This window comes from Nicotiana tomentosiformis, chromosome 9 (genome assembly GCF_000390325.3).
Source record: "Nicotiana tomentosiformis chromosome 9, ASM39032v3, whole genome shotgun sequence".
In the NCBI taxonomy this organism is placed as follows: Eukaryota; Viridiplantae; Streptophyta; class Magnoliopsida; order Solanales; family Solanaceae; genus Nicotiana; species Nicotiana tomentosiformis.
This window is the reverse complement of record NC_090820.1, coordinates 108,367,419-108,382,947: the sequence shown is the minus strand read 5'-3', so window position 1 is coordinate 108,382,947 and position 15,529 is coordinate 108,367,419. Positions and strand designations below refer to the sequence as shown.

General features: G+C 35.4%; 1 protein-coding gene and 1 non-coding gene across 2 annotated transcripts; both read right to left on the bottom strand.

Annotated features, from left to right (window-relative positions):
- Window positions 1-6,696: 6,696 nt before the first annotated feature.
- Window positions 6,697-11,895, bottom strand: LOC104119575 (protein unc-13 homolog). The gene is made up of 5 exons (XM_009631113.4): window positions 11,180-11,895; window positions 9,378-10,259; window positions 8,547-8,999; window positions 8,116-8,302; window positions 6,697-7,846 (listed from the first exon to the last, which is right to left on the bottom strand). The coding sequence occupies exons 1-5, from the start codon at window positions 11,774-11,776 to the stop codon at window positions 6,876-6,878; spliced, it is 3,090 nt and encodes a 1,029-aa protein (XP_009629408.1). The 5' UTR covers window positions 11,777-11,895; the 3' UTR covers window positions 6,697-6,875.
- Window positions 11,896-13,790: 1,895 nt separating this feature from the next.
- Window positions 13,791-13,863, bottom strand: TRNAK-CUU (transfer RNA lysine (anticodon CUU)). Its single transcript has one exon. It is a non-coding gene; the product is annotated as a tRNA-Lys (tRNA).
- Window positions 13,864-15,529: the final 1,666 nt, after the last annotated feature.

The following is a 15,529-nucleotide window of genomic DNA, read 5'->3' as shown; positions in this document are numbered from 1 at the left end:
GGGATTGGATTTCGATTCCGGAAGTTGGAGTAGGTCCGTAATGTCAATTATGACTTGTGTGCAAAATTTGAGGTCAATCGGACGTGATTTGATAGGTTTCGGCATCGATTGGAGAAGTTTGGAATTTCAAAGTTCATTAAGTTTGGATTGGAGGGTGATTCGTAGTTTTGATATTGTTTGGTATGATTTGAGGCCTCGACTAAGTTCGTAGTGTGTTTTGGAATGTGTTGGTATATTTGGTTGAGATCCCAAGGGCCTCGGGTGGATTCCGGATAGTTAACGGATCGAGTTTGGACTTGGAAGGAAAACTGAAGCATCTGTCTTCTGGTGTAACCGCACCTGCGAGGTTTTGGCCGCAGGTGCGGAGCCGCAGAAGCAGCCAAAAGGGTCGCAGAAGCGGTTCTGGCTGAGATAGGCTGGGACCGTAGATGCGGTCGAGTTCCGTAGAAGCGGGACCGCACCTGCGCACGTGGAGTCGCAGAAGCGAAGGCGCAGAAGTGCGTAAAGGGCGCAGATGCGAGGGGCTATTGGGCCGAGCTTGAACCGCACCTGCGATGGAATTTCTACAGGTGCGGAGCCACAGGAGCGGCTGTTGGACCGCAGAAGCGAGAAGTCGGGCTGGGCAGTGTCATTTTAAGACGAGATTTGGCCATTTTCCTCCATTTTTCTTTTGGATAGGCGATTTTTGGAGCTTTTGGAAGGGGAATTTTCATCATCTATGCCAAGGTAAGTTATTCCTATTCATTGCAAGTTAAATACATGATTTGTATAAGGATTTAAGCTTGAAAATTTGTAGAAATTTGGGATTTTGTTAGGAAACCTAGAAATGGATATTTTTGAATTTTGACCACGAAATTGGATGTGAAACTTGGAATAAATTATATATTTAAGTTTTCGTGATATGGGTAAGGTTTAACTTCAAAAAATTTCTGAATCCGGATATGTGGGCCCGAGGGTGATTTTATCGACTTTTCGAGCGGAGTTGGAAATTGTTATAAATTGATTAATTATGAGTATTAAAGTATATTTTGATTGGGTTGCATCTTAATTGACTAGTTTGGAGTGACGAGCATCTGTTTGAGGTGTTAGAAAGCTTTGGAGCCGATTATGGAACTTCGGAGCGAGGTAAGTCTCCTTTCTAACCTTGTAAGAGGGAATTTACCCCATAGGTGAACTTAATTAATGTGGGTTGTTATTTGTGGGGGCTACGTACGCACGAAGTGACGAGAGTCCGTACGTAGCTACTATCCCTATTTATGTTCGGGTAGTTTTAGGTTTACACCATGCTCTGTGTACACCGTTATTTGATTATATTTGTTAATTTTATCAAATGAAACTAAGTCGAGGATTATAAGAATTTAAACGCTTCAAGTTAAATTGTCTTTATTTTGAAAAGAATCAAGAGAGAGTTATGATTTATTGACAATTTATATTTGACTGTGTCGCAAGTATGATCCGCGAGCGGGATTATCAAATGAAACTGAGTCGAGGATTTTAAGGATTTAAAAGGTTCAAGTTGAATTGTCTTTATTTTGAAAAGAATCAAGAAAGAATTATGATTTATTGATAATTTATATTTGACTGCGTCGCATGTATGATCCGCGAGCGGGGTAATAGGTGCATCTATGGTTCGTGTCGTTCGACCCTCGGCAGTACACAGTTTACATTTATATTGGATCGGGTCGAACGTCCTCGGTGGAATTCCCTTTTATAATTGGTATAAATTTATTATTTGAAAGATTATTTGTTTGAAATGAAGGAAGTGATTTGGATTCTTAAATATGGTGATAAATTGTTCAGTTATTTCTTGTTCTGAATTTTATTGTTATTTATATCATGCTTAATTATAATTTCAAATTATCATATTGTTAGCCCTTAGTAAGTGTCGAAGTCGACCCCTCGTCACTACTTCTTCGGGGTTAGGCGGGATACTTACTGGGTACGCGTTGATTTACGTACTCATGCTACACTTGCTATATATTTTTGTGCAGGTGCATATATATCTAGTGGCCTTGTGGGCGCTGAGTCACGGTTATGACGGGGACTTAGGTGAGCTGCATTCTATACTACGATCTGCAGCCGGCGGAGTCTCCTTCAGAGTACTTACATTTTTCCTGTACAATTTGTATTCCGAACAGCTGCTGTATTTTATTTTATATTCCTAGTAAATGCTCATGCACTTGTGACACCGGATTTTGGGATGATTATGGGTTGTTATGTATTGAAATTTTTAAAAATATTGTTATTTATTTTGTAAATTTCATCCTTCACTATTTAATTGAAGGGGATATAATTTCATTAGTGACCTTGAATGCCTTGGAGTATACGTTAATCAACTCCTGGGAAGCAAAAAAGATTAACTCCGAAAGGTTGAGGCCAATTCATTACTTTAACAACTCATAGTTTTATAAATAGTACATGAAAAATAAAGAGACGAAGAAATTCACATTAACCAATTAATTAAGTTTTAAGTTGCCTAACCACTAAACCGAATCATTAGAATCATGCATAATTAATCAACAAACATATCTCTACCATTGATTTTAGTCTAACTATCGGATAGACATGGAACTTTTTTTTTAATAATAGGTGCAAACCTGGGTTGAAAGTTGTCTAGGAGCATCACTAAAAAATGAAACACTGTTAATGTCTATTGCTCCTCATTTTCAAACTCTCTCATAAAATTGTATCTTAAGAGCCTTCCATCAATTTTAAGTGTATCTACAAAGCGAAATCCATTAAGATTACCAGAAATCCAACAATAACAAACTCGAGAGAAAAACAGTTAACAAAGAGAAACCTCCAAGTTTCTTTTTTTTTTGTTGCTGTAGATGAAAATTCTAGTGCATTCTTGTAAAAAATATCATCTTGACCTCACTACACATTCATAAAAAATTTGATTGGAACATTCAATTAAGAAAACCCATACTATTGAGTCATAGTTATTGCAAACACGGAGATTCACATCAATCTTGTACTTGGTTGTTCTCTCAAAAAGAATTGTAGAGTGTAAAGGATGTCTCTAGATTTGAATTGCTCGTATGGCAAGCTTTGTAAGTTGCATTCCAGGATAAAGATAGAGAAGTGATCCATAAAAAAAACTCTGATTACCAACTAACAGAAAATGCAATGCATAACCTGTACTTTGTAACAAAATCCCAAAAGTGAATATCTGTAAAAAAAAAAAAAAAAAAATTTCAAAAGTTACAAGTAATCAATAAATGTTTAGTTCCCACAAATTTAAGGGATATGCATAAAACCATATAAGAATGGAATTTATGTACAGTCCATTGAAGATGATTAATTGCCCATTTTAGGTTAATTGAACCCTAAAATAGAAATAAAAGCCTAAAATTTTGATAAATTAGATAAATGTAATTCCTGTGCAATGACATATGCCACGTCACATTTCAAAACCCCTCCTTTATAATTATATATATGAATCAGACCAAAAGCTAAATGTGTTGTTGTTGTCGTCTTTGTATTCTTTCGTCTGATAAAAAAGTTCTAGCAGTTCTGTTGGGATCGTTTACACATTGTATAGTAGAAACAAAAATCATTGATACTGCTACCTACAATATTATCTTGCATGGTCAAATATTTAATAATCTATCGCATAAATTCAATATGTCATCTCCGAAAAGAAAAACAATGATCTTATTCCTATTGAATAATCTATCGCACAACAGAGAATTTGACGATGTATTTGTGTCTTTCTACTAGAGAATTGTTTCAGATGTCCTGTATTAACTTTGAAAGATACATGTTAGATGGGTGTTACAATATTTTCCATTTTCTGAGGTTTGCAATTGAGCATATGCACTCGAAGTTTCATATTCGCACGTTTGTATACTAGTTCCAGCTTGTTCAACAACACCACTTGATTTAATCGCACGTTTCATATTCGAAATTCAAGACTCATTTCTTCAAACATTATACTACAATTGTTGTACAATAGATTCGAAACACACTATTGTAGGCGGAAGAGCAGTTTTTGCATGAAGTTTGTCTGCACTGGCTACTAGTTAAATCTTTAGAAAAAAGTGAATATAAAGTTAAATGGGAGCTTCCAAATAGGCTATCTCATGAAAGTTTTACGTATGTATTAACATGTTTGTCTTGATCCAAGCTAACATTTCGCAGGTGAAATTCAAAAATAGCTAGATTTACAAGTGGTAATTGAAAAATAGTCACAATTTCAAAAGTAATTAAAATTTAGCCACTTTTCATGTAAAGATAAATCTGAACGAAAATACTATTCAAAATCCGAAAAATATTCTAACATAATATACTGGAGTTCGAATTTTTACAAGTGAACTTCCAGCATAATATACTAGAGTTCCAGCATAATATATCGGTCCAGCATAATATGCTAGAAGTTCATATACAGGTACTCCAATCTCCAGTATATTATGCTGGAATTTCCCGTGTACTGGAGTTCCAGCATAATATGCTGGAAGTTCATACACAGGTGCACCAATCTCTAGTATATTATGCTAGAACTTTCCGTGTTACAGCAAAATAGTGGCTATTTTTCAATGACTTTGCAAATGCTGGCTATTTTTCAATTACTAGTCCGAAAACTAGCTAACCCGTGCTATTTTCACATTATTTGCAGCTAATGGCCCAACCCGATATATATATTCTACCTGTTTAACCCGCCCAAGAATAGCCCATTTGACAGTCTTATTAACAGTTAAATGCTTATACAATAATATATTATCAAAGTAATGATCTCACAAGTGATTAAGAAAAACATTAACAAGTATGACAAATAAGTTGATTTCAGCCGGGGCGGCCCAATAATATTTGGGGCCTAAAGCCATACTTCAACGAGAGGGTCTTAAATTTTCGGTATTACAAAAAATAATTTAGTAAAAATTTATTTAAAATTTATTTTTCTAGCTTTTTGAGATACAAAATTATTAATATTTTACTTATAATCGATCTTTTTACTAGGATCATATATGTTCTAGGATATTATTTCATTCTCTTAGAATTTCCTGATTTTCTGAAAGATTTATGATAGATTTCTCTACCAACTTCTTCTTCTTCTTAGATTTCATTATCGTCTAGCTCAATTTTGTTAGTGATTTGTTCATCTACCATAAATTCTTTCATATTTTCTAATTCAAAATTTTTATAGTTCGCTAAAAATTTATCAATAACTCCTTTTTGGGAAAGTATTGAAGTTTTAACTCTTTCTTTTTTTTTGGTGTTTTAAATATGCGAATTCATATTTTTTTATTGATATATATATATATATATATATATATATATATATATATAAACAAAAAGACAATATATAATTAAGAACAAAAGATATAACGTGGAGAAAGCTTGAAAAAAAGAGTGTTGGCAACTGATTTCTGCTATCTTATTTGAGAGAATGATTTACGAGACAATGAACTTGTGAGTGTAGAGAGGCCAAAAGGAATATAAAAGATTGAAGCAAAATATGGTTCGAAAAGAGAGTAATAAAGTGATAAAATTTATGTAGGCCATAGATAATGATGATGGTGTATAAATGAAGTAAGAATACATAAGTAAAGTTTAGAGCTTTTAGACCTCACGGTGAATCTCAAAAGTAACTATTCATATTCCCAATATCGGGAGAAATTCAAAAATTTATGTAGGCCATATATATATATATATATATATATATATATATAAACAAAAAAACAATATATAATTAAGAACAAAAGATATAACGTGGGGAAAGCTTGAAAAAAAGAGTGTTGGCAACTGATTTCTGCTATCTTATTTGAGAGAATGATTTACGAGACAATGAACTTGTGAGTGTAGAGAGGCCAAAAGGAATATAAAAGATTGAAGCAAAATATGGTTCGAAAAGAGAGTAATAAAGTGATAAAATTTATGTAGGCTATAGATAATGATGATGGTGTATAAATGAAGTAAGAATACATAAGTAAAGTTTAGAGCTTTTAGACCTCACGGTGAATCTCAAAAGTAACTATTCATATTCCCAATATCGGGAGAAATTCAAAAATAGTTAGATTTACAAGTGGTAATTGAAAAATTGCCACAGTTTCAAAAGTAATCGAAATTTAGTCACTTTTCATGTAAAGATAAATCTGAACGAAAACACTGTTCAAAATCCGAAAAATATTCCAGCATAATATACTGGAGTTCCAGTATAATATACTGATCCAGCATAATATAGTGGAAGTTCATACACATGTGCTCCAATCTCTAGTATATTATGCTAGAACTTTCCGTGTATTGGAGTTCCGGCATAATATGCTGGAAGTTCATACACAAATGCACCAATCTCCAGTATATTATGCTGGAACTTTTTGTGTTGCAGCAAAATAGTGGTTATTTTTCAATAACTTTACAAACGTTGGCTATTTTTTAATTACCAATTCGAAAATTGGCTAGCCCGTACTATTTTTACCCCAGTATCTCTAGCGGTCCCAAATTAATTTTTTTCATGAAAAAATATGCTTTTTCTTTGATATACTAAATATTTTTAAAAGAAAAATTATCACATACAACTATTTAATATTAAAATTTTTGGGGGCCCCAAAGATTTGGAGCCTCAAGCAATTCCTTGACTTGCTTTACCATTGGGTTATGCCTAATTCCATAACATAAAGGAAGATAAATAGTACATTAATGCTCTCTAGTAGATAAATCAACTTTAACAGTAGCATATATACCTGAAAATTTCAATTCTTGATTTTTCTGTACAAGTAAAATCCTTTTTATATTCCATAAGCTTTTACTTTACATCCTTCCATGAAATCCTTCAAATAAATCAACTTTAATAGCATATATACTTGAAAATTTTAATTCTTCTTGATTTTTCTGTACAATTAAAATCCTTTTCTTGGTCTTTTAGGCCAATTTTCTTAACCCCTTCTCTTTGCCAAGTGAAATGTTTTCTTTAAGAAATGATTAGCAAATTTATCATTCCTATAACAAATTACCCTCAAGATTGTATTAGCATCTGATCTATTCCATTTTCCTGTAGTTGGTGGCATAGGTAGTTTCTGTCCTGTTCCCACAACTCCCATTCCACTAGCTTCACAAGCTACACTGCTAAAATCTTCTACCAATTGTTCAGTTGTCTGTCCCATTAAAGCCACAACCCCTTCTGCTATTTTAGCTTCTTTTTCCACCACATCTTCTAGTATTAAACCTTCTCCACAAGTACAAAATACTCTCTTTAAACTTTCAAAATCTTCCTCAATCATCTGATGATCCATTCTGGAGAAGTTTCGTCGGCTTCCACCGGCTAATAAAACCATAAGATAGGCCTCAAAAGAAGCCTTCATCACTTCTTTGAGTGCTAATGGTTGAGCTCGGTCGATGAGAATTGCACATAAAAGAGTCAGGTTCTGCTTAAGTATCCTTAAAGCTGGTCGAATACGTGCATTTTCAACATCACCTACGTATAGGCTTGCGTAGAATACATTGTTGGAATCGAAGAAGATCAGACGATAAGCAGCAACTTCTGATACGTGTTGAACGGCTGCTTGGATGGATGAACGTGTTGGATCGAAGAAGGAACAACATGCGAGCTGTCTGTTCTTGTTGTAACGACTTCCTGGAGTAGCGATAACTCTTGAGGAGAGCGATAGTGTTTTGTCGAGGGAATTGAGTTGCTGAAGAAGGTAATGTAAGGTGTTAAGCCTTATATAAAGGCGTTGAGTCCCTCGGCTTGTTGAAGGGCGCGGATTGTTATCTTCGTCTGTCAAATGCTGGTTCGGATCGTTTGATCCAACACTACAAGCAGCTTTCTTCCACAGTTTCACAAATCTCGAGTCTTGGCCACATCTTGTTAAAGGAGGAAGTGTAGGCATGTAACTCTGTTTTGACCCTGCAGAAAAAACGGATCTTTATACAAATAGCTGGTCGGATTCACTATTTACTTTTCCTAGCCGGTATAAAAAGATTATATATGGTTTACATATGTTATACATGAATTATACGTATATTCTACATCCGCTGGCTATTTTTAGTTTAAGCGGTTGGGTGAACGACTATTTAGGTTAATTCAACGCATAAAACCAAACTATTTTAAGAACAAAAACTATTTGAGCATCAAAAAATGACTTTGGGCTATGAATTTGAGGGAAGAGTTCTTACCACATGATGCAACAAAGGTAACATAATCTTTGAATAGGTTTTCTATGCCATCAGCAAGATCATTGACCAAATTCTCAGTGATGATTATTGGAATTTCGAAGAAATTGTCCACTGCTTCCTTGGCATGTTTCACTAGATCAATTGCTGATTGTGCATATGGCTCACTTTTGGATTTTGGATTCCATGTCTGCATAAAAAATATTTTACATTAATTAACTCCTTCTAGTATGAGTATGAACCGAGGCAGAACCAAAATTCTAACTTTATGGGTTCTAAATTTTAGAATCACGGCTTCAAGTGGTTGTTAACACAAATATACTGGTTGAGCATAAGTTACTAGGTTCTGTCGAGCCCGCATACGGGCTTCTAGCTCCGCCCCTGAATTATAGATGTCCCTATTTTTAAATTGAAAAAGTAACGAAATAACTTACTTCAGAGTCTTTTGATCTCACAAGAACGTCTTTCCCTTTCTTCAAACTATCTTGGATCCATTTCCTCAATAGGTTAATTTTGATTGAATCAACTTCATAAGGAATCATTTCCCTCACCATTGTTTTGCCTCCATCTTCACAATCGACCGAGTCCTCTACCACCATTTGGACTAAAACCTTTTCAAGTTTTCCAGCCCTTTGCAATACTAACGCTGTTTCGCTTGTGAGAAAGGTTGTACCTGCTAGGTATTGCCTCAACAAAGTTCCATAACATGTATGTAATGTCACTGCTGCAACTCCGGCTGCAATCGGATGCCATTTCTTAAGGACAGGAGTAAATATTTCCTTCTCCTTAGTTGCAAATTCTTCTGTTTCATTAGCTAATTTAATGAGTGTCTCGATCACGTCTTCACTTTCAAAACTCGTAACGTTTATATTCCGTTCTTCCAACATCTAAGAAAATGAAAAATGATCTTATTATTTGAACTGAACATGTATCGACAAGGGTTAAAAACAACAACAACAAAATTAAAAAAAATAAAAAAATTAAAAAAAAGGTAGTGTAATCTCACTAGTGGGGTCTAGGGAGGGTAGAGCTATATATATTGCGCGGACACTCCAAAATGTTGTCGCACCCGTGTCGGATCTTCCAAAAAATGCACTAATTTGGAGGATTCGACACACACTAGGCAACATTTTTAGAGAGTCCGAGCAACATAGGGGTAGAGTGTGCGCAGACCTTACCCCTACCTGAAGAAGGTAGAGAGTGTGTTTCCGGAAGACCCTCGGCTCAATCGACAAAGGTTAAAAAAGAAGTGCTAAAATACAAACCTTACTGAATGCAGTCCTTAAAGAGGAACGGATAAAGTGATTCACTCTATTCCCCGTTGTATCATCTTTCACATCCCCTTTTTCAGCAGGGGAAGATACATATCCCGGAACATCTTCCTCTAATATTTTCGACGCAGAAAACATGAGAGGAATAATATTTTCCATTAGTCCAATATTTTCCGCGTGAAAACTTGCATGATAATTCAACAATCTCTTCTCACACCATCGTTTCATCGACGTTAAAACACTCTTTAGCATCTTAAGATAAATACGCTCTTTGTCCACCTTCTTAGCATCACTTGCAACTTCAGTTAACATAGTCAATGTTGCACCGAGAAGATCAGGCTCAATTTGGTTCGTCACAACATATTGCTCGAAAAGTACCCATGTAAAACACAAGTTATGAATTGATCTATTAATACCCAATGTAGACCATGTCTTTTTCATCAATTCAAGAAGCTCATCGACCTCATTGAGGACTAACGTATCGTCTTTGAGATCAAAGATCGAGCCTAAAAGAGCCGTGTAAATGTGGATATTGAGAGGGAATCCATCCGCCCAACGACAAGTATCGTTAGGGGCACCATCAGCACTTCTCCAAGCTAAGGAAACTACAGCATTGCAAAGTGATCTCATTGTTTCTGAATTTTTGCTAGTGTCAATAGGTTTGTACTCACAAGCTTGAATGATCTCTCTTAACCGCGCTGCGGATGCATTGTCTTTTTCTACTGGAATAGAGGGGTGAAGGAGAAGGCCTATTTCAAGGATGCGAAGTTGGCGTTTTTGCCATAAATGGTATTCTTGAGGATCGTTGAATTCGGATGGTTTCAGGTGGCGTATAAGCTCCAATGGTAGGATTATTGTCTCTGCTCGCCTTCCCATCTGCACAAAGTTCACTCACATTTGTTAGAGTTACTAATTCTTGAGTATTTGTGTTTACAAGGGCAGACCGGTGCCCTAAGCTCCTGCTATGCGGGGAGGTCCGGGAAGGGCTGAACCACAAGGGTCTATTATACGCAGTCTTACCCTACATTTCTGTAAGATGATGTTTTCACGGCTCGAATAAGAATGAAAACCACAAAACAAAGGGCATTTCTAAAAAGGATTAAACAATACTAGAAATGAAAAATAGGGATCATATAGCTTTTTTAAGTTTCCATAGAACAATTTGTGTTTGGAAGATTGTTATTTTAAAACTATAATTACATAAATCACTTGTGTTTAGATTTGATATTTTCTAAAATGTAAAGCTCTAATTTTCTTATCTAAGAATATAAACCTAGAATTGGCAGCCCTTTATACATTGGATAATTATCTAGCAAACCTCTGCATTATCACATTCCACCTGCATGATGCAATTTACTTCAAAAGAAGCTTTCATAATTCATTAGTAAATCTAATTTTGTAAGAAGAAAAAAAAGAATAAAATGAAAGGATAATAATAGATAAAACTTGAACCAAATATAGAGAGAAAATCAGGTAATAATTATAATAACAAATAAGTTACATACAAAAAAGAGGGTAAAAGTGATCATATTTAATAATGGAATCTTTACACAAATAGCTGTCGGATTTAATGTTTTTTTTTCCTAGCGGGTATATATAGATTATACATTGGTTATAAATATCGATTATTTATATATTATATGTCCACTGACTTTAGTTTAAGCGGTTGGATTAGCGGCTATTTAAGTTCATTTTTCTTTAAAATTTTATGATTATTTAGAAAAGGGTGTTTCATTCTTTCAAAATAAAATATTATTTTTGCTAAACCAATAAATATATAGACATTATTTACGTACTTGGCCAACAAGAGTTCTCATAAGAGTTTTCCTTAGCCTATTATCACTCTGCTCCGACACTTTCATCTGCAGCCTCATAATCTCAGCCGACGTCAACGGCCTTCGTATCTTCGCCTGCGGCACCACCGTCGAGCCCGTCTTAGGGCTCGGCGTCCCGGCATTAGGCGAAGACGGAGCATTAGAAGTACTAGTCCTACGGGACGGCAACTTCTTCAACATCTTTAACCCTAATGCCGTTTTCACCCTACTAGTTATTGCCATCCCCACCCCGGGGGGCTTCGGCGATCCAGGGCCCGACAAACCCGAACCGGACCCCGATCCGTTTCCATCTCCTGATCCCTCAGATGAATTGAGAGAATTAGAAATCGCCGCCGTTCTTCCACCGAACCCCGGCGATGACCGGCATGCTGTGAAGAATATCTCGTAAGCTGCCTCTCGAAAATCGTCTCGATCGAGCCCTTCGAGTTCCCCGAATGGCCATACGAGGTCGACGACGATGATAGGATCCTCCGACTGGGATGGATTCGGGTCGGGTTTTTGAGAGGGCTGAGTTTTTATATGGTGGGGAGGGTGAACCATAGTGGTGGCAGGCGGCATGAAGGAATTTTGTTGTTAAATATCAGGCGGCAGAGGGAAGCAAATGAGCATTATATATGAAGCTGTTTTTTTAGCAGAAAAAGGAAGAAAAAAGAGAGAAGAAAGAGAGAGTTTTTGATTTGAGACAAAGAGAAAGAGAGGTGGAAAGAATAGATGGTTAAGGAAAATTCTGTTTGTTTTTGCGAAGAAAACGAGAAGCAAAGGTGGTTGAAAGAGAGAGTCGTTGCTAAGTGGCGCCAAATACGTATTTTTCGGTTCATCCTGTATTATTTATTCTATTTGGTTGTATTTCCTTTATAAAAATAACTATTCTCTCCATGTCAAATGTTTAGGGAAAAAAAATTTACCTTAAATAAAATTAAATTTGAAAAAAATTTAACTTACAGTTAATATTTTACGTCGGGTTAAAATCATTTACATCACCCCAAGTTTATTTTAAAAATCAAACTCATCCTCCAACTTTGAACAATTATCATTCTACTTCTCGTATCAAAGGTGACTTCTTAAAATGCCTATTTTACTCTCTATATTTTTTATCTCTTATTTTTAATCTTTAAATTTATGATATTTTAATATTATAAGTTATGTTATCGACTTACCTATAGACAAATTTAAAAAAAAAAAAAATTGAAACCACACTAGTCAAACATATAAGTTATGATGTTCAATAGTGAAATAAAATGAGAAAAATAAAAAATTACAATAAATAATTTACTTGTATCAGTAATTTTATTAATAGCAATCAAAACTCAATCTGTTTATAAAATTAAGAATAAAAGAGAGTAAAATTTTTATAAATTATGCAATCCATGTAATAAAAAATAATGTGCGTAAAATAGAGGTAAATTATATAATAAATTTGCAAAAATCATCTATTTACACTTACATGAACTTTAATTATAATTTAGAAAAAATCTAGTAACAACAATTAAAACTCAAAAATTTATATACACATAGAGAATAATAAAAATAGTGGAACTCCAAATCACACACACATCGACATACATTATATGCATTTTAATAAATATAATATTAAAATAAATAATAGTAATACAGTAGCAATACATTTTCTAATAAATTCATAATATAATTATTTTATTTATAATGTTAGTGAACTTAGACTAAATTATATAATAAAATATATTTTTTTTTAACTTATGAATAAATACCTGCATTAAAAATATCTAAATAATATAAAAAAGGTATTACATATATGGAGAGTTGAAAATGTCAACGATAAAATAGATATTGCATAGGATGAAAGGGTGAAAATGACAATTATTCAAAGTTGGAGGATGAGTTTGATTTTTACAGTAAACTTGGGGGATGTAAATGATTTTTACCCTTTTACGTCTAATTATAAGTTTTTATACCAAATAAATGTTATAGTTGTATACGGTCCCGATTTCGTTGGAAGGGGAGTTGCCTCGAGGGTAACCTCATAATAGATCGGGCTCGAGCTCGAAGATAGAACATCAAGCCTGGAGATCAAAGTGTTCATTGAGATCGAGGCCAGCAACAATCGAAATCAAGCATGACTGACTTCGAGTAAGACTTAATAACGGAATGGCGAGATATCAGTAATCGATCGAAGATCACAACGGAAATCCCGGAATAAATCAAATCAAAGCAGTTATTAGTGCCAATCATGGGATCTACTTCCGTTATTAGAGTTGTACCTTATTTAGGATTCCTCTATTATATAAATAGGGATCTCATTCACTTGTAGGGAGAGAATAATTATTCATTGATAAGAATATACGCACACGCTACCTTTTTTGTTTTACTTACCATTCATCGTTGTTTGTTCCATCCCCTAATGTTCTTATTAACTAAACTCGAGACTATCTCGAATCGAGGTCGAGGCGTTATTTGCAGACCGATTTGATTTATTTTATTGTCTAATTTATCTATTTAATTCATTATTTATCAATTGGTACTGTTTTAAATCACATATCCTTATAACCACAATATAAGTTTAATTGTTACTTAATTTTTAGGGTAAACAGTTTGGCGCCCACCGTGGGGCTCGAACCCACGACCACAAGGTTAAGAGCCTTGCGCTCTACCAACTGAACTAGACGGGCAACTTATAAAAACAAATGATGGATGGGTCGGTTTGTCCGAGTCAGGACCTCCGACTTAATCCCCAACGAGAAAATGCCATTCCCCGAAGAATGGAACATGAAGCATAAGTAGAACCTCACCGATAAAGACGGGGGTTGTATAGCCTAATGAGATGATCGAGGGTGAAAGACATCCCCTCGACCTTGCTCGAGAAGAATCTGAGCAAAATGACAATGCGCCAAAAAGAGGGGTAGATCTGGCCTAGGGTTACCCGGTATTGGCGGCAGAAGTCGATTATGACAGGATCGACAGAACCCAGTGTGAAAGGGTAAGTATACACACTTAAGAGCCCTTTCACATGAGTGGTGATGTCCTCCTCGTGGGTAGGAATCACCACTTCTTTATTCTCCCAGTGGCAGTCTTTTTTCACCTGCTCGAGATCGCCTTCGGATATCGAACAGGTATATCTAGACATGAGCTCGCATCAGCCAGGAACCGAAGAGGGTTTTTCGACTTTAAAGTCGGAAGTAAGTTCACATGGCCCGGGGATGCACTTTTCGATACGTGGCTCCACCGGTGTTTTGTCACCGGCCGACGGCGATGAGGAGGCCTTTTCTTCCTGAGGAACGATTTTTGATGTTTTTGCCATTGCTATATGAGGTTTAAGGAAGAAGAAGGCGGAATTTGTGTTTTAATAAGAGATTGGCAAACGGAAACCGGCAAAGTTGATGAACTTGAAGAGAATAGAAGAGCTTTTGAAGATTCGAAGAAGTTTGAAAGTAAAGTTTGAAAAGATTATGAAGGGGGTCTATTTATAATAGCCACTTTGATGATTTGAAAGCTATGGTGGCCGACGATCAACTGGCGTTAATTAATGACCTTGGGAACTGTGCAGAAGTGACGCTTCAATCGCTTATGTCGCTTACGTCACGATGTTGACATCATAATTGATCGAGATATTAAATCAAAGTCTCGAATTCGTTTCTTCTCGTTACACTCCAAAAAATGAGAGGATTATCTGTATACGGTCGAAATCGGGTATGCCCGATTTCGTTGGCAGGGGAGTTGCCTTGAGGGTAACCTCATAATAGATCGGGCTCGAGCTCGAAGATAGAACATCAAGCCTGGAGATCGAAGTGTTCATTGAGATCGAGGCCAACAATAATCGAGATCAAGCATGACTGACTTCGAGTAAGGTGTAATAACGGAATGGCGAGATATCATTAACCGATCAAAGATTACGGCGGAAATTTCGGAACAAATCAAATCAAAGAGGTTATTAGTGCCAATCATGGAATCTACTTCCATTATTAGTGTTATACCTTATTTAGGATTCTTCTATTATATAAAGAGGGATCTCATTCACTTGTAGGGAGAGAATAATTATTCATTGATACGAATATACACACACGATATCTTCTTTATTTTACTTACTATTCATCGATGTTTGTTCCATCCCCTACTGTTCTTATTAACTAACCTCGAGACTATCTCGAATCGAGGTCGAGGCGTTGTTTGGAGACCGGTTTGATTTATTTTATTGTCCAATTTATCTATTTAATTCGTTGTTTATCAATTGGTACTGGTTTAAATCACATATCCTTAAAACCACAATATAAGTGTAATTGTTACTCAATTTTTAGGGTAAATAATAATTTAAGATTAGTCGCACAAAATATTTGGCGT

Excerpts from the sequence above, each read along its gene's own strand:
- LOC104119575 (XM_009631113.4), bottom strand. The coding sequence starts at position 11,776 with ATGCCGCCTGCCACCACTATGGTTCACCCTCCCCACCATATAAAAACT. Across the intron at positions 10,260-11,179 it reads TGAGAACTCTTGTTGGCCAA|ATGGGAAGGCGAGCAGAGAC; the intron begins GTACGTAAATAA and ends AACTTTGTGCAG. Across the intron at positions 9,000-9,377 it reads TAAGGACTGCATTCAGTAAG|ATGTTGGAAGAACGGAATAT; the intron begins GTTTGTATTTTA and ends TCATTTTCTTAG.